Here is a 19,249-nt window from a genome sequence, read left to right as displayed (position 1 = left end):
TGTTCCCTGCGTCATAGTAGGTGGTAGTGCTAGTCTCTTACGACCGTGAGTGAATGAGAGAAGACTACTAGTCTGAGGGATGATTCATTTAGTCAAGCTTGAGGCTCACGGGCTCAAGGTACCCAACTGCCTCCTACTTTCGCTAATAGCTGGATTCACCACATTGGTTATTAACCAATAACCATTCACCCTGCTTGAGCAAGGAAAGAAGGAAATTTCTGAAAAAGGGAAAAGCACCACCCTAATCCACAAGTACTTAATAAGAGGTTAATTAATTTAATAGCAATCAATTTGACCACAGACTGCAGAATGCAACAAAACTTTCATATCAAAAAAAGCATTTCATGCATAACATCTTTCTTTACTGAAAAAAAAGCTACTCCTACATAGCAGTTCTCCCCCTCGCGAGAGCTAACCATCCCTTAAAGGTGGGAACGTTTCTCAGTACAAATATCCTTAAAATACAGTTATTTACAGGATAGCTAATGGCAAAAAAATTGTTCAACGCTTCAGAAACTTGCTGCCAAACTCTTTCAGGAAAACGTTAGTTACTTCACTAAAAGTTTCAGGAGTAAGCGTCAGGAGACGTCACTAATAGGAATTTCTGCCTTCCGTCAGAAAACTATGCAATCAGTTCAACGAATAAGTCATACTGGGCCATTTTCAATTGAGTATCGAAAGTAACCCGGGGTTGTTTTGTGTCGTGATCGGTTCATAAAACTCGCGACCAATCAGATTCAAAAATTAAAACCAATCACGACTTAGTCGCCCGCGTTTTCCCGCGTTTCAAACAGTTTACTTGTCTTAACTTCCTTATCATTGGCTCCTTGTGGCGTTTTCCTTCCTACGATTGGCGGTTGCTTTGGTTTGGATTTTTACGACACTCAATCGAGAAGCGCTCCATTCGCGTTGATCCTGGTGACTAAAACCTGTAACGCCGTTTGCTCGTCATTTACTTGATAAACAAAGATCAACTTCCTATGCCTGCAAAAACCCTTGGTGGTTTCTTCAGATTGCAAATCAAAAAAAGTTTCCTTAAAAAAAATTCATATTTACAGTGGTCTACTGAAAATGTCAGTTTTCTCTACTATACAACAAAACTTCGCGTTAAACAAAACTCAAGTCAAATGTTTTCTTCAACAAAACGCTGCATCAATTTACGATTTCAGCTTGTTCCCCTCCCAAGGAGATAAAATCTGAAGCGTTGACCACCTCCAAACTCTTACATATTCCAACGATGACAAGTCGAGGAGAATTGCTCACTTTACGTTATAGCGCCTGAATTCTTGTTCCGTGAGGATTGAAAGACGCTGATTTAAATAAATAATTGGTAGCGACGGTGCTTTGAGTTTTCTTTAGTTCCTCCTGGTTTAAAAGCCCTAAATCCCCCCATTCCTTGCCAACCAGTGTAGTCGCATAACGTGTTTAGGTTTTCAAGGAATTTGCAAGAGAAGAAAGCTTTTATAGATTACTGTACTTGATAAGTCATCCACTATTTCTTTGGGGCCGTTGTTCCGTGGGGGAACCAGGGCCCTCATCTGAGGCTTCCTCTTTGGGAGAACGAATAAAGGGCCCTTGCAGATTCTGCTCAAGGCATTGGCTAAAGGATTACCCGTGATTCTCGCTGAAAAAACCTTCCAACAGATAGGATGTACTGCTATCCTTCCTAGAGCTCTGCTTCACGTGCTGCACCTCTGTAATTGGGTCCGTTGCCTCGCCAAATCCAACCCTAACAGCTACTCCTTTAACGAAACAAACAGATTTTTCATTCAGAACTGGTCACTTCCGTCCAACGGTCCCGCACGACTTCCGGCGCGCCGGTTTATTTTAACTGTACAAATAATCCTAAACGACTGAAAGCAGTCGTCAACCTATGCTATACGTCTGTGGCCTCTCTGGAATCTATTTCGTACGGAGGAGGCGGTTCATTTGGTGTAAAGGGAGGGGAGGCATAGTGTGGTTTTCTGATACTGTATCTCCCTCGACCAGGGGTGTAAGGGGGAGGTGGTTCGATTCCATCACCATTTTCTTCTGCAATTACAGCAAGTCTGTTGTTCAGCGGTCCTATAAACAAAAAATGAGATAAGAGTAAATTTCGTCAATTCTTCCCTATGTTTTTAATACTTAAGGAATAGTGTCAAATAGCCCTTTTCCCCTAACATCAAAATGTATATTCTCCATACTGTTCTCTATATATTTCGTAAGGTTCTGACAAGGAGAATTAGCCTAACAATCAAGAGCTTCTTTAGTTGTTGCTCACTCCTTTATTCTCCTGACCTTAATGTTTGATTCAGGGGTGATATTGTAAGGCAAAATGCTAATCACTCTTAAGGGCCATAGGGTTAGTTACACGGAGATGCCTCACTTACTTGGTCTTAAATTTTGTGATTGCTCCAGGACTTCATTTCTCGTTCGATTTCTCCGATTTTTCTTTCGATTTCTGTCGATGACGAACACCAGGAGTATAAGCAGCAGTACTAGTCCCACTGACAAACTGATGATTATTGCCAACTCCGCAGCCTCTGAATTGACACCTGAAGTAAAAACAGAAAGAGTGATTTAAGAAATATATTTTAAAGGCACACCTCCATCTCTCACAAAAATTTTGTTAAATATGGGGTGAGTTTCTTAAGATAGAATGGTGCTGCGTTGGTGGGCATATTACAGGGTAATTTGATGTTATCAACTGAGTTGATTATGTGAACTGGCCACTGTAGAGAGCTTTTGTAGATGACCTTCATCCTGACAAAGTGCTAGTGCTCGAAATATCAGCTTTGGAAACTCTTTACAGTGGTCACTTCACATCAACTCAGTTGATAAAAACCAAATTATCATGTTATACTTAATCCTCTTGCTGACAAGATCCTAATAACAGCTGTCTTCACTGTCTAAATCACTTTTCTTGTAATTTTTAACTCCAAGGATTGGGTGTAATATCCAGTTTGCTGGATAATGTATTGATATTATAGAGAGAAATTACATGGGAGTTAAACTGTCATATGAAACAATATTCTCTTTTTGATACTTTTCTACCATCTCAGCACCATTCTGTTTGTGAATGTATTGTTGCTGTGAGGAGAAATGCCTTTTCATCAAAATTGTTGAAACTGTTCCTTCTAACGCAAAATAACTCTGACCAATAAAGAACAAACAAACAAATATTTGAATAAGATTATTGAATCCCTAGGAGTCAAAAAATGCTCATAATGGAACTTATCCCATTTTTCATGGTTTAAGGTGATTATAGCTGTAAGTGTGCTGCAAAGCCCCTCAAGCCTTTGACCCCAGAAGTGATTAACTTATAACTTCTCCTAGTCATTCCAAAATTTCAATCTAGCAAACAGGTAAGGAGAATAAACATGCTTATCAGCAAGAAGATAATAAGTTACTATAACACCAAATTCCCCTGTCATATCTACAAGGAACTGTATAGCAGTCAGTTAGGTGAAACACATAAGGAATCTTGGGATTTAAGAGGTTAAGGAGATTATTCATATAATCCCCTACAGCTTATATTTCCGCATTTCATCAGGTCACTCAGACAAGTTGCCAACATACATTTCTAGTCTTGTGAATCTCATCCAAGAACACAACACAATGACCCAGTCCTTGAGATGATCGTAATGCTCTCAATTTTTCAGACCTACTGGTGATGCAATATTTTTTCTTACACATTTATTCCTCAAAAAGTATTCATGAGGCCACAGTATCAGTGAAAGAATAATGAAAGTAGGTTGTTTACGGACTGATTCCATAAGACTATAGTAACCTCAATTCCATTACTCAGGAAAGAGAGAAAACAAGAGAGGGAGAGAATTCCATTACTAACATTAATACCCTTGATTCCAGCAAATACAGTTGATGCTCAGACATACATGTACACTAGTCCATGTTTTATCACAACATAGTGCAAGTTTCATGTGATGGTATATAAAGATATTCAGGGAAAAACCACACTGGGATACTATATTGCTTTGAGAGAATCAGCCACACAGTCTAATCACAACTCACACCAACAAAACATGTTAAGTTACACCAGGTTTAACTGAATAAAATTCAGTGATAGAAACTGAAAAACTAAATTTTATGAGGGTTGAAGTACTCAATGACTTTTGCTTTCACTGAGCTAAATTTGAAGTTGCAAACATCAATTTAACCAACTTCAACATAAAAAAACAATGTCAAACAGCAATTCACAAAACAGCTTTAAAATATGTTTTAGGTTTGGTGTGAATGGGGTATAAGTTTCAAATGGGAGAAATTTGAGATACGCACACTACACAATGTGAATAAAAATGTTAAAAACTACAGCAATAGCCTGAACCTGCATGTATAAGAGGCAATTGAAAGTCTTTTACAGTGTATGTCGTCAAGTAAACTAACCTGAAGGGCAGGTATATGCGCAACATTTGCCAGGTATAGCTTTGTAGTCCTCACATGTTGGCACTGCACATTCTGTGGTAAAACATTGCGCTGCTTGTCCACTCAGGCATTTGCAGTGGTGACAAAAATCATTTCCCTCAGGCACAAATGGATCTCCGTGTTTAACCTTGTTGCCATTAATGTCATAACAAAATGCTTCTGTTGAATTGAAATTAAAAAAAGAAATCACTTCAGGAACAAAGCCCTTACTTGTTCTAACAATTATTCAATGAATTAAATATAAAATGTTTCAAAACAAAATGTTCAAATGTTATACACATAAAAGAGAAACTCCTATTTGAAAATACACTCAAACTTAGGGAAATACAGCTTCAAAAACATGTACTTATACCAAAAAGTTTGTCTTTGATAGAGTAGATTTTTACAAACATAGGAAACCAAGGATGAGTGGAAAATAAAACTGAACATTCTATTATGGTAATGGGCCATTTATTCATTTTCAGTTTTAATTTGCATGTCAGCCAAATGCAAGTTAAGAGCATCTTTTAAGTAAACTTCCACATGACAAGAAAAGAACCTTGAAATTCAAAGAACATTTAATATTAAAATTTACGCCATAATTACACACATTCCTTACAATATAAAGAGGAAACATAACTATTTCTAAAGGTAAGTAGAATCTCATGTCTTTCCTCAAAACACATCAAATTTGAACACACCATACGCAAAGAAGGGGTTAAGAAATTGCATTTCTGATTATTGACGATGCCATTGATAGCATTTTGGGAAAGTTGAAAATTTGTCAAAATGGGAAGTAAGATGTAGTCTCCATAGCAAGTGCATCAGTTGAATTTACAACAAATACAAACTTCATTTACAAAACCAAAACAGGTTTGTTGCGTTGTAAACTATAGCTTTTGAAACACAACTCTTTTACCATGCAATTGGTATGACTACTGGTACATGCACCGGGTATACTAAATCAAACAAACAAGGTATAGCAATGTGGCGGAATTCTCTACGCATTCCTTTCTCGCTTAACCTATGTCTTAACATAAATCAAAGCAATCTAAAATGCATGAATCCAAAATATCCACGACAAAGTCACGAGATGCCAGCAGAGCTGTATAGCACTGTTCAGTGATGAGATATCTATTGAACTACACAAGTGCAGTGAAGCACAAATAACTCAAAACTACACTGTCTATTTAAGGATTTGAACACAAATATTTCTTAAGAGAAGATTATTTCTAAATACCAGTGATGTTACCGTTACTCATTGCTCTTCCACAATGTTTCCAAATTTCAAACAAACATACTCAAATCCTCAAAGCGTGAAAACTGCCCATTGAAAATGAAACTACAGTGGATGACGGGAAAATAACATTCCCACATTAATGCCTGCCTGATAAAGTCAGTGCTATTTCTGAACACTAGGATGTCTTTGACCTTTCAAAGTCTTTGAAAATCTAAGGGCATGAATTTCAAACATCTGTCCCTGATTATATTGGCAGTTACAAAATGTGCTTGAGGCAGCTTAGATTGACAGTGAAATTTCTAGTTCTTCTGTTGGAAAGGCCCCAAAATAATTTACAAGGCAGTATTGCACTTTTGAGCCAATATAACAGGATTCGCCCTCACTTGCCCACACAACAGTAAATGATGATAGGTCTCTACATCCTTTTGTTGTTTTTAATGTGTTATTGTGTTACCACAATCACCCCCAGTGAAACAAAAGGAATGTTTACAGAGCCAAATATCTGATATGAAAATATGCCACACAAGATTACAGTTTTGTCTACAAATCATGGTTTCTGTCGTGCTCTGAAGATGCTTGTGACTTGAGTTAAGCCAGGTAAATATGTCACCCTAAATTTCATTTATTTCTATATTGACAAAGAGCTGTGTAACCCAAATTAGTAGCCCTACCCCCACTTGAGGTAGCTTAACTTGTTTCATGGCTCAATGCACAGGTATTTTCCCACGGTGGTATGCAAATCGAGAAGCTTAAAAAATTATCACGTCATGTCATTTTTTTGTGGTATTTATTGCTGAGCATGCACATTCCTGAATTTTTATTTGCTCCTGGTTAGAAAGATAAAAGTGAGGCTGTTAAGCAGGAAGTGGCCTTAAGTAATGTTAGAGGTCAAGGAATTTTCTATAAATTGAATGATTTGAACCTTGACTGGCAAATTCATGTGACTATTAAAAATTTATCCACACCAATTGGCCTTATCATTGACATAGCAATTCTCCTCAACTGTCTACATTTTCTTACAATAGTAATGGTGTGTGTTTGTTAAACAACAAGCCATTTGGGAATCAGTTCCTTAATACATTCATTTAACCTTTACTTGCCATTTTATGCTTACTGCAATAAGTGGAGAAATTTAGTTCCGATCACTTCAAGAAATCAAAAAGTTGACAAACTGAAAGAGGTGCAACACTTCAAAAACAAAAACAAAAAAAATGCAGTTCAACCTAATAACCATCTTTAAGGTTTTGTTTGAATCATCTGCCTACATATGCTTTTTCTACACTGCTGTGACTCAGTAAAATATAAAGGATTTGTCCAGGTCTGAATTTTATTAGAATTACTGATCATATCTGGGCGATGGGAAGTAAGAAAGATCCATTCAAATGTAAACTGAAGAAGTATATAATTTTTTTTGGTTTGCTTTTTCTGTTTCCTATTTGTTGTGTTATACAAGGACCTGAAAAGTTAATTTGATCACTTCTATTGTTCAACACTAGCAAGAGGAAGACAAAGTATCAGTCATGAATTAATATAGAACAAAACAATGAAAAAGATTCCATTTCTGATAAGTTGTACACCAAAAAGCTTTCAATCCAGGCAAGCTAACCACTTCACAGTAACACAAGTTTGAAACATTCAAAAGACAAGTATTATGAACACATTGATTTAAGTCTACTGAATCATTAAGTGAAATAATGCTCCTCAAAAGCCAAGCAAATGATAATATGATTCACCCCGACCAATGAAATTATTAAAAAAGGTTTCAACCAAGCCATAAAGAATGATTATAAATGATTTTTAACAAAATGCATGGAGAACACACCTCGTATCATTCTTCGTAATTTTTGGCTACCAGATTTCTGGATAAGAAAAGAAAAAAAAATCACATGTCAACTTGTCGCTTTAGGTGTCTATACATAACCAATGTAACAAAAAAATAAAATACAGAATCAGTTCATCTACAAGGTATGTCGATTAAACTAATAATTTTGCATGCACCTTAGGATGTTTAGAAATAAATATTAAGAAATACACACCTTCATAATTGAAGAGAAATATTCTTGTCCTTTTCCTAAGGAAAGAGAGGAGAGAAAGTTGTTGACATACATTGTCAAAAACTAAATAACTGCATAATATTTTCTACTGTACATATTGAGTGATCTTAGATGCATGAATAAAAAAGTATGGCTGTTTGAATGCTGAATTCTGAAGAAAAACATACAGGTGACTTCATTGAAACCTAGAATTTGTTATTTTTTCTCCTCCAGGTGCATCTCTGGTATTACATCATGTGTACATCGACAAACAAGACAAAATAATCAGCATAAAATTATCTCATTTGGGAAGTAAGCCATACTTTGTGTGTCTCAACGATATAGACATAGGTACCAAATATGAGACTGATCATGCTTTCTTCAACACTTTGTTTTAATACAGCACAATGTTCCCCTTGCTTCTTCTGAAATTTCAGATTTTTAGGCTAATTGCAAAACAGTCTTTGTCAAATGAAAAGAACTAGTCTCAGACAATGTTCCATACCACTGTTATTTAGTTTATATCAAGAAGTCATCCATTTAAAGAACATGATAGCCAAGAAACTGTAATTATGGCTACTGGAAGTAAGAATGCCTTTAACCCATTAACAAGTGATTAACATCTAACCTCTCCCTATAATTTCCATACATTATACATCAAACAGCAAATAAGAATACTCAAAAAGATAAGGCAGTAATTGTAATCTTGATCTAACACCAAATTCTTGTAACTAATTTACATGGAAAGTGTAACAGCCAGAGGGGAGAATTGCTAATTAGATCTTGGGAGTTAAAGGGTAAAGGGCACATACCAGATAAGATTTCTAATGTACATAATTATGGAAATCATTTTTTTCTTTTCAGTCATCATTCAATTTACATTAAAATATCCTTGACTGATTGAGATTTAAAAAACATTACTTCCACCACGAAATAGTACAGTAGAAATAGTCCCCTTAGGTCATAACATGGTGTTAAATTTGGTGCTTTATCATAGAACCACCTTATAAAACTCTAGGACACAGTATTCAAAGCAGGATTAAGCTAACTGAAGGTTTGCCAAAAATTTTAAATTTAGTTTTGTAGCTCTGCAGAATGTTTAATTGTATAGGTTTTTTCCTTCAGTTTTGTCTTGCATTAAGGTAAAACCCCTTAAAAAGTAAGTGCTAATGCATGCTTTACATTTCAAGAGATATCAAGGAAAGAAATCAAGACATTGTCTTCTTGCAATTGTCTTCTTAATTCTTGTCAAATGTGCCTTTAAGTATATATTAATCAGACATATAGCATCTGTGAATTGGTCTTTCAGATTAGAAGAGTGACCAGCTAAATGCCAACAAGATGTCAGGTTGTTTTTCTCAAAATCAATCTAAGATTCCTATTTTTTTAGTCAAGCACCGCTTGTAAACAGTGAATCACGCTCGTCCACATGTCTTAAGACAATAGCTTGGTTGAACTGAATTGTATTGGCCACTTGCCTCATTGCATTCTATTGAAAAGAATGAAATAAACACTGCACTTTTGTTCTGAAGTAATTTAAAAAACTCAAGAGAGCCAGCTGCAAGATTTGACTTATAAAATTTATTTTATCAAACTATCTACAAATGCTGTGAATGATAATACATATACAAAAAATTTCCCAAAGTTTAGATCTTTCTTCCAAGGTTGAAAACGGAAAACTCGACAAATTTTGCTAAGGTTTGTAAAGTTAATGAACTTAACGGGTAGTAAATTCAAACGCACCCTTTATCACCTGTGGTTATGAAAAAATAGTGAAAATAATTAGTTCTTCAAAGTTGTGCCGTGAGACTTTTTGAGCTAATGTAAGACAGATGTAACCTTTCTTAAGTTACTCAAATACCCCTTTGCGATTAAGGAAATCGCAGTTTAAAATTTTTACGTAAACAACGCCAATCATGCCATTTTTCCGTCAAGACAAAGAATGGGTTACCCCTAACGGAATATGTTTTTTATTAGTTAAAACTTTCGTGAGAATCAACATCAAACCTTGCGTGTCCAAGCAAAGAAGTAAATACCTGAGGTGCTTCCTTCAGTAAGAAATCGTAGATTGACTGATAGGAGGGCGAAATCTGGCTAAAACCGGTGACCTGATAAACTCGACTAAGTTGACAAGAGTTGATCGCTCCATCACAAAAATTGTTGACATTTTCAGTTCTCGAATTTCACATCGTGTCACGAACCACCTTTAATCGCTACTTAAAATCAAATTGCCTATTAGAGGAATGTTTCAAAACGCCCATAATATCATCGGTAAAATTACCAGAAGCATTCCTTTGGCATGAGGTTGAAAATCCTTGACAACGTGAGTGGAATTCTGTGAGCGAAGCGCGTTATTCAATCATATGCAGAAAAATAATTTTCGGAAAGAACACATGCAGAGCTACTTGGCAACACGTTACAGTCACTCTACACTCAGAAAATAGTTTGTTCACCTCTAGAATACATTTTCATATTATCGTGAGATGAAACAAAAGAAATCAAAGAAAGTAAAACGTCTGACGCTCACGTTACAATACATCAGGATACAATCACGGTTAAGTGTAATGCTCTTTGGTTGGAAGCGGATTATGGCTCACGAACTTAAAGCGTGCGGAGCGATATCTTAAGCTTTATCGTCCTTTTAACAGATCCTAATTGCTAGTTTTTCCTTAATACAGAATCAAGTATCTTTTGAAATCCAATTGAAGTAAAATAGCGACCATTTGTGACATATCTCACTGTTCATTTTCACATTTTGCGGGGAAAACACGGTGTGAGACAAATTTCCCCTTATCTCTCATTCTTCACACGTAGCTACACGTTGTTAAAAAGACACTTCGAAACTGTAAAAGGTTCGTAGTATTTAAACAATATTAGGCTGGCCCCATAGAAGAACGACTCTAATGAGCAAACAGATTTTAAATTGGAAGGTAATGACCGAAGAAGCACGTACACACGAGCTAGAATCTCTTCGCCCCACGCTAAGAGTAGAAATTTGCAAGCAAACCGCATCGCCTTACCTTGGCTTCAACATAAGGTCGTCCAGTACAAAAATGTCCAAAAGCTCAAGAGCATTCCACGATTAAATTTCGTCGAAATTCCTTTCCACGACCATTGTAAACTGGAAGAGTGTCGCAAGAGACTTACTAAGCTGCGTAGCTAATTTTAAATAATTCATCCTAAGTATGCTAATATATTTGACTTGTTAATTTATGCCAAAAGAAGCCAACTCGAAAACGAGGCGGGTAATACAGGTTTTGTTCGAGTTTAATCAGGTGTCAAATGGTATGAAGTGTAAAAATTAAAAAAAAAAAAAAAAAAGAGCCCAAATATCGCAATAAAGCCAACAATTTATCAGGGAAGGCGATTTTAAAGACAGTTACAATAAAGCATCCACCTTTCATATTATATTGATTCAGTCAATATGAAGGCTAGCTTTCTTGAATGATGTGTTACCGGTATATTGAAGAATGTATTTACTATGTGTCACTAAAACCATATACCGTTTAAACGTTTCTGTCAACTGCAATCCGTTTGATAAATTATATAAAGAATAAGCCCACAGTCAGCGAGAAGGTTTCGACAATAGCGACTTGAATAGCATCTAAACGACTAAAAATTTGTCCTTACGCAAGAACAAGCTGAATAAGGAATGGATAACATTACATGATCACAAAAAAGTGATAATACTTTCCGACCAGAATGAATTTAAGAGCTTTCTCGGTATGAAAAATATAGCAATTGTTTTTAAAAAGCAGAAAGTGACTTGAAGCAGTCTGTAAATGCAACATTGTCAGTTTTTTTTAAATTCATCGCACGAATTTTTTTTACAACAAAATCCCAATCGACAATATCTTGATAACAACAGAATTTGAACACAAATATACTAAAAAATTGGCAAAAATGAAGAAAACAATTTCCAACATCATTCATGATAGAAGTCAATCACTTTATGACCTTTATGCGATGATTCTTGGATAAGTCGACCGTTTGTACACCACTATGAGATCACTGTAGAATGGTACATGATCAATGCATATACACAGAGCGAAAGTTGTAACTTTTTTTCATCTCTTTCGCGATTGAGAATGCAATCGTCTCGTTTTGTTTGTAGTTGTCTCATTATAAATATTTACGACTCGCACGTCTCCTGCGCGTGTTTTGGAATAGAGCCAGTTTACCAGGTAACATATTTCTTAAGTGTTGAAGATAAACCAGTTACTAAAAGAGAGAAATTATAAAAGGCTTTAAGAACGACATGCGTTTAGGATCCAGCGTAAGGTCCTGATAATTTCCGCTACATTATTTATCAATAGAATTGAGCAAGACTGTGAAACTTTTATTCAGAACATTTATTTTTTAAGTCATGTGATAGTTATGACTAAAATGAAAGCACTCAGACGAAATAAATGAACATTGCTTAATATTTAACACAATTGAATTGTCTTTGTTTATGGCGAGTCTCAGTTCATCAATAAATCAGCGAGTAAATTTTTGCCATCCAGTACACTTTGTTTTTCTCGCTGTGACCGAAAATACACAACAAACCCACTCGATCTGCTCTATGAAGGAGAAACGAAGTAAGCGTTTAAGAGCGACGGTCAGGAAATATCGACCATTGAGTGGCAAGAGTTGAAAAATGAATTTCGCTTATTTTCCGACTATTAAAAGCTACTAAGAATAGAAGAAATTTAATGTATTTCTTTTTCTTCCGGAGCGCTTTAATTCTGAGAAAACTGAGAAAAAACAAATTTGACCCGCGACGATCCCGAAAGGTCCCGCAAGCAAGTGTGAAATTGATATTTTAAACTGACTTTTGGTCTTCAAGGAAAAACGATTCAAAGGATCATGACACCGAATTTTGATAGAGTGAGTGCTGTACTTTCCCAGAAACTATATGACTTATCTTTATTGTTGTTCATAAATAGCAAACAACGCGCAGGAAAGTGCTGTATTTTCAAACGTGAAAAATCCCGCAAATACCTCCTTAATTCAAATGTTTTTTTCACTATGTGGTATAATTCAGATTTTCCTTTAACTATGTCATTAGAGGGATTTAAGGTTTTCCTTGATAATATGTTAGAATCAGCATGGGTTTTCTTTACAGTGCCTTACGCGAAGGTTTTGAAATGACAGTAATTCATTCAAATTTTTTACAACGGCTGAGTAAACAATTCTTGTTGCGTGACCGTAACGTCAAGCGGAGTTTTTACACAGCAGGCCGGAATATACACGAAAGCGTACTGAAAACGATTCTGGTGTGAGCTTTTCGTCCTTTTTTATTGAAAAAAGGTAATCGGCCAAAGAGATGTTATTTTTTCTCATTTTTAAGGTGGAAGTTTTCCTTTTCAGTGTAAGATGTTTTCCCTGATAAATATAAGGATGTAATTTGATTAGCTCTCGGCTAACCTGTTTAACTTTTATACTTGTTTTTTCCGCTTCCTTTGGTTTCAGAAGAATCGGAATAGAAAGACAAAAATCGTAGATGCTTTTTACATTGATATTTTCTTCAATTGTGAGGATTCATTTCTATTATTTGTTGAAGAAATGACAGAGTTGGCTAAAGCTCGAAGCAGTTTACTAGCCGTAGTAAATTGAATTAGTCAATTAAATACAAAGAGGAAATATTTAATTAGCGAAGTTGGGGTGAATTTGTTTTGCCAGTTTTGTGTCATCAGGGACGTTAAGTGCTCTTTTAGCTCCTTAGTCGGCGGTTCTTGCTCTTATGACCCCAGAGATAGGAGCAGATCAACTGCAACTAAGGTTATTCCATTTCTGAACTGCAAAAGAGACATCGCGGGTCATAAGTCTTCCTTGTCAATAACTGACGTAGAAACCGAAATCGAACTTATTTTGGGAAGAGTATCTACATCCTTTTCTTCGGAGTTAGACCTTTCGGAATTAACGATTTGTCTCCTGCACCGCTCATCCCTTGGTATTGGGTGGCGTCGAGGATCGAATCTGTGCTGAGTTCCTCCGCCAATCTCGAAGAACGGCGGACAAGCCCAAAAAACGCAAAGGCAGAAAGAGGACTTGGCAAAAGTGCTTGTTATTTGATATGGAAGAAACTGGAATTTTTAATCCAGTTGGTTCAGGTATGTATACATCATTTTTCATCTTTTTCAACCAAACAGACCAGCTCTAAAATGGCGGTAATAATTAAGTAGCCGTGACGGTCGTAAATTCAATAGCCTTTGTTTATTTACATGTTTCTTTTCCTTTCATTATTCTAACATTTTATATTAGTGATTGTAGCAGCAAAAAGGTAAATTTAGAAGCCTTCACCGGACCCCTAAAATTACAGCTTTTTAAAGCACATTCCCTGATGGCTTATAGATAGTTACAGGGAGACTCAGCCCTTAAAGGGTACCTTCATCAGGCTTCAGGTATATCAAAGGGTAGGGAATTGAAGAGTTGAAGTATAGGAAAGGGCAGGAAAATCTATCATTTAAGTTTTTTAAAACAGGTTCCCTTACTTGTGTAAATTAAGACCGTGGTTGTTCAGAATAGTGATTATATCGTATCAGCAAAAACCTGCATTTTCCATCGATTCTCAACGGGTATTTGTCGCAACAGCCGGGTTAATCTTGACATGCAGAAAATAGGGGAGCTGCCCACAAAGCTTCCGGAGACCAAGAACCTCTCTTACGAGGAAGCTGAGATCATTGAGACTTCTGTAAGTTCTGAACTGGCACTCAATGGAAATAGTGTTATTGACAGTGGCACCAAACAAGGCCCGCGGAGCAAAAAAGATTAAAAAAAAAAATGGATAGGGACCTTATCATTACAAAATCTGCATGAGCGGGCCCCGTTTCCTTACTGCCTTTCCTTGAAATGTAACGAATAGGGATAGAGAGCACAAATTAACCGATTTCGTAGACCTCAGACTGTGTGCTGGTATCCAAGAAAACAATGCCATATGCTTATTTTGTGCCTTCTACGTCAGTTTTTCCTGAGTTCCGCAGATAATGAAGAGGTTTAATACCCCGTGCATTTTATGTCGCCCTTGCGTCTGCACACAGTTGAAATTTATTTAGCGGATTTTCTATTTTTATTCTCACCAAAATCTGAGAACTTGAAGCAGTGGCAACAAGTTAAAGACCACGAAGTCCGCGATGGTAAGCTGAGGCCAAATTGTTCTTTAAAGAATAAAGGGTTCATTTAAAAAAAACTGCATTTTTGCTTCCACTTGCCCCCACCTACACACACGCATCCCTCCACCTTATACCGCCAGGGATACGAGTTCATGTGATTTTCTCAAGGTTAAGGATACGGTGAATAACGCCCAGAAAAACGTTTCGGGTTTCCAATATACCACTCCGGGTTCCTTTACTACTTGCTTTAAAGTTCGTACTTATTTGTCATAATGAAAGGTATTTTATGTAATAAATTAGGCACTTTTTATCATAAATGAAGGCAGCAAAAAAGGTTTCATTTTTAGTCCATAATAAAGGCAACAAAGATCAGGAGGGATTATTGATCTTTGTCTAAGTGTTGGTTAACTTTGATAATTATGTACTCAATTAATTTTTTAAATACGGTTTACGTTATATTTATTTTGCGTCCTTGTCTAGGGCGTGATGTGTAACCTTCCAATTGCTGCAAGTACTCCTTGTTCGGTGGTAGCACATGACTTACTAGAACAAGCAACGTCATTATATTTACCATCAACCCTCCTAGAAGAAACCGAGACAAGCACTACAGGAATGAAGTCGGAAGAACCTATTGACCACCTTAGCGCAAAGCCAAGCAAGCGGTTTCAGCTGTTCTTGGTGAAATAGCGCCTAATGATCTAGATCTTCTCTAGGAATCTATTATGTCCTCAAAACAAAACGAAACTGGAAATCACACTTGTTCTAGTGGTTTGGATAAAGAATTGATGTACACGCTGGCAAACTGCTACAAAAATGCAAACGAAAGGGATTCTTGCAAGCGGATATTGTCCATAATGGCTGATAAGGTTAGCTTGGCAACAATTCAACAGTGAATCCCAGGCCTGACAAGTTATCGGTTTAAGGTCGCCAGGCAGCATGATGCAGTCCATGGCAGTGGGAAACTGGTGCCTACCAATGCACAAACGAAGTTATTCATACCTGAAGCAAAATTAGCGCATTTCCTAGACTTTATCACAAGCTCCCATGTAATTCAAGATCTTCCATTCGGAGCCAAGACAATAACATTGTCAACTAACGAGGTCGTCCAAGTTCCAAATGTGGTACGGAACATGATACCTGAACGAATCGTTTGCCAGTACCAAAAATATTCTGCCGAGCATGATTTCACACCCATGAGTCGCAGTACACTGCTAAGAATTCTGCATGTTTGTTCCACTTCGACTCGCAAGTCATTGCAAGGGTTAGATTACGTAAGCTGTTCTGGTGCGCAGGCATTTGAAGATCTTGTGAACGTTGTGCACCAGCTCGGGGAAAACGGAATGGGTCTTACATGGGCAAAAACACAAAAGGAAGCTTTAAACGAAGGAGGCAAAGCGGTACCTCAAGACTGATTTCAAGGTAAAATAAGAAAGTGAAAAAGGGAAATAACTTTGTTGCGCGTCTGGCGTAGGTGTATTATGAATGTTACTCGACTGCCTACTACATGAGTGCTCTCTAATTGGTTACTGCTCGCGTCTAGGTAGGTGAATAAGGGTGGATTCCCACTGTCGCGTAAATTTCACGTGCATACACACGTAGCTTTTAGGCGCGTAATTTAAATAGAGGCAATGTTTGAAAGGTCGCACGTAAACGTAAAAGTTGAGCGAGGTTTATCTTTTACGTTTACTCGTGGCATTCCATACGTTCTTCTATTTTATTCACACCCTTAACCCTATTTTCCAAAACTTGCTGTTTTACTCATTCAATTATACCCTTACACTGTTCTCATACGCCGTCAAGAAATGCATTGATAATATTGTGATTCCGTGACTGATCGACTCCCCGATATCACGTTTAGTCACGAAACAAAGAGTTTAGCGTTTCAAATGGCAAAACTCACCCAGTTTGGCTTTTCTATCTCACCCTTTAGGAAGAAACGCAACTTTGCAACTGTAAAACCTACTAGGATTAAGAAAAATAAGTGTTTGGGGATCAAATATCCACTTTCATGGATTTCGAAACTGGAAGTGTTTACACAATTACCGCCGACCCACCATGAACATTCCTTAACTTCGATACCACCTTATAGAGATTTCCTTCAATAACCCAAGCTAATTCTCAGGTATGTTTTAGATGTATGTCTAAATGTGGGATTTAACTAGAAAGAAGTCAATTTGGAGTTATACCACATATGCAATATTGCCGTCGAAAATCAATAACAAAACGGAGTTTTTGTTATCCATAAAACCTATTCCTCATTTTTGAATAATTTCTGCTCGGTGAGTGTCGCTTTTGCTCTAAAAGAATCTTCTAGTAAAAGAAGATCAGTGATTCTGTTGAAATAAAGTGTCCAAATTTCTCCGTGCGACTTTGTTTGCGAGCGAGAGGCAAGTTGATGTATGCAAATTTCACGTAAATGATTAGCCAATTTTGTGACTCCGACCACAAAAACCGATATTCTAATTTTTCTAAAAAATAAAAAGCTTTTGGCGGGAACAATCCACATCAGGTATCTTATCTACCTAAAAGCTACTTATGAACAAAAAACGAAAGAAAGCGATTTTTCAACTCTTGCCACGAAATTAAGATTTTGGTCGATATTTCCTGACCGTCGCTCTTAATTTGAGTTAAAATCTAGATTTCAGTTAGCCACAATTTTCGTAAAATGTGCGTCAGATTTGTCATTATGGGAAGTTTTGTCACTTTAAAAGTTTTTTTTCTCTCGTTATTTTTGTACAAAAGTTAAGATATAGGAAAAGGAGGAAAAAACGTTGCAGATGTTAAGTTAAACAAAACATTTTTAATTAAAAAAGACTCAAAGAGATTTTTTGTAACAGAAAACAGCGCGTTAGTTTTTCAGGTACTGGTCTAACATATATGATAAAACAAGGCAATGAGAGTCCTATACTTAAAATCGAAATGTTCCCTTCTTACCTTCACCTGAAATGGAAGAATGTGTCAAAATCCACACAGCGTTAAAAAGAGAGACCTTCTTTCGTGCAAATCCTCCAGAATTTTTGCCACTTTAGACACGGCCAGCTAATGGGCTGTAAATTCTATTTTTTCGGTCAAGAACAATAGTTGCCTCCGTCACAAAGAAAGTGGCTAATAACTGCAACGATCTTAGTGGAGGGCGCAATGTTCCAACTAAATGTTACGCAGCTTAAGAGTTGCCATAGATATTATGTTAAGTACTTTTCTGTAAAATTCGAGAGATCACCTCACGCAACGCGCCAAATTGAAGCGACTTGAAGTGTGTTCAACGTTTGAAGGCACTGATCAAAGAAGTGTATTTGTCACATGTCAAAAGAATACCTGGACTCTTGGGCTTAAGAAAATGGACAAAGAATTTGACACTAGTGGAGATCCCACCCGCTTTTGTAAGGAAATTTCGCATATTTTTGACTGAAATTCAAAAAGATTTCTCATAATGGACAATCAATAATTTATTAGCGGTACTAAAGACATTTAAGTTGTTGTTGTTCACCAACCTTTCCCTAAATATTTTCAACACCAAGTAAAGTCGACACTTCTTTTTTTTTTTTTGCTCGCGTCTTTGCAGAGCTCTGGAATTTTATGTTGAAAATTACGTGAAGCAAACGAATACTTTTTAGTTTAGAGGCCCGTTCTACTAAGTGATTCAAATTTTGAAAGATCTTTTGTTAGCTTTTGATAGACTTTAAATTCACGACAATCTTACTTCTTCGTTACCTTTTACAAAGCTTGAAACGAACAAAGATAGGACCATCTAATAGAGACACTAATTCGAACATTTTGTGCGATTCAGTCACTATTTTAATTACAAAGGTGGCAATTAGTCTTTACCCTTAGTTGTTATATTTCCAACAATTTTCTTGGGAAAATGCCCAGTTTATTCACAATAATTTCGTGTCTTTCACAAGATACCCTCAGTAACCCCTTCCCTAGCATAGGATATTGGTTTACTGCAGTTATTTCTATCTCCATTCCACCCCGTCCCGCTGACATCACACCATTTTAACACGTAACGTGAGAGATTTAGATAACCGTGCATATCGTTCCCAGTCCACCCTCGGTTTCATCCTCTCCAGTTACCTCTCTTTTCAGATTTCAGGCGTTTAAAACTAATGAAGCTTTGAATGTGTAAAAAAACAGACAAACAAGAAAACATCCCAAATTGTTGATAAACAGGAAAATAATTTGCATTTCTTGATTTAAAGAAATATTATGTCTCATTTCCTTTCCTGTTTACCAATTTAAGCCCTTCTTAATCAATCTCGCCCAGTAGCTGCGTCATCACTCACGCAAATGCAAAACAATATTTTCATAATTCCATCGCGTATTTAAGTTAATCCTGTGCCCAATTCGCCACAGGACACTCAAATAGGGATCGTGCAAAGAACCAAGGGGCATATCGATATCAAAACATAACTAGGAAACGTCAATATTTGCCTCCAATGTAGGCAATTTCTGTTTTCAATTAAAAGAACTGACAATTCAAT

The 19,249-nt window shown here is 36.7% G+C and overlaps 1 protein-coding gene and 1 pseudogene across 6 annotated transcripts; one reads left to right on the top strand and one right to left on the bottom strand.

Annotated features, from left to right (window-relative positions):
- The window catches only part of LOC149036763 (uncharacterized), a 386,542-nt pseudogene that overhangs the window by 105,386 nt on the left and 261,907 nt on the right, over positions 1-19,249 (top strand).
- On the bottom strand, positions 257-18,092 carry LOC113673745 (uncharacterized). 6 transcript variants are annotated; one of them, XM_089188901.1, is made up of 6 exons: positions 17,703-18,092; positions 7,678-7,712; positions 7,464-7,500; positions 4,384-4,581; positions 2,370-2,534; positions 257-2,064 (listed from the first exon to the last, which is right to left on the bottom strand). In XM_089188901.1, exons 2-6 carry the CDS (start codon positions 7,681-7,683, stop codon positions 1,877-1,879), a joined length of 594 nt encoding a protein of 197 aa, XP_089045027.1. In that variant the 5' UTR covers positions 7,684-7,712; positions 17,703-18,092; the 3' UTR covers positions 257-1,876. The 6 variants fall into 6 exon arrangements, with proteins under 6 accessions (XP_089045027.1, XP_027045979.2, XP_089045026.1 ...); XM_027190178.2 differs by lacking the exon at positions 17,703-18,092 and adding an exon at positions 10,695-10,878; XM_089188900.1 differs by lacking the exon at positions 17,703-18,092 and adding an exon at positions 9,711-10,017.

Source organism: Pocillopora damicornis, chromosome 12 (assembly GCF_964200805.1).
Source record: "Pocillopora damicornis chromosome 12, jaPocDami1.2, whole genome shotgun sequence".
Taxonomy (NCBI): Eukaryota; Metazoa; Cnidaria; class Anthozoa; order Scleractinia; family Pocilloporidae; genus Pocillopora; species Pocillopora damicornis.
This window is presented reverse-complemented; position numbering and strand designations above follow the sequence as displayed.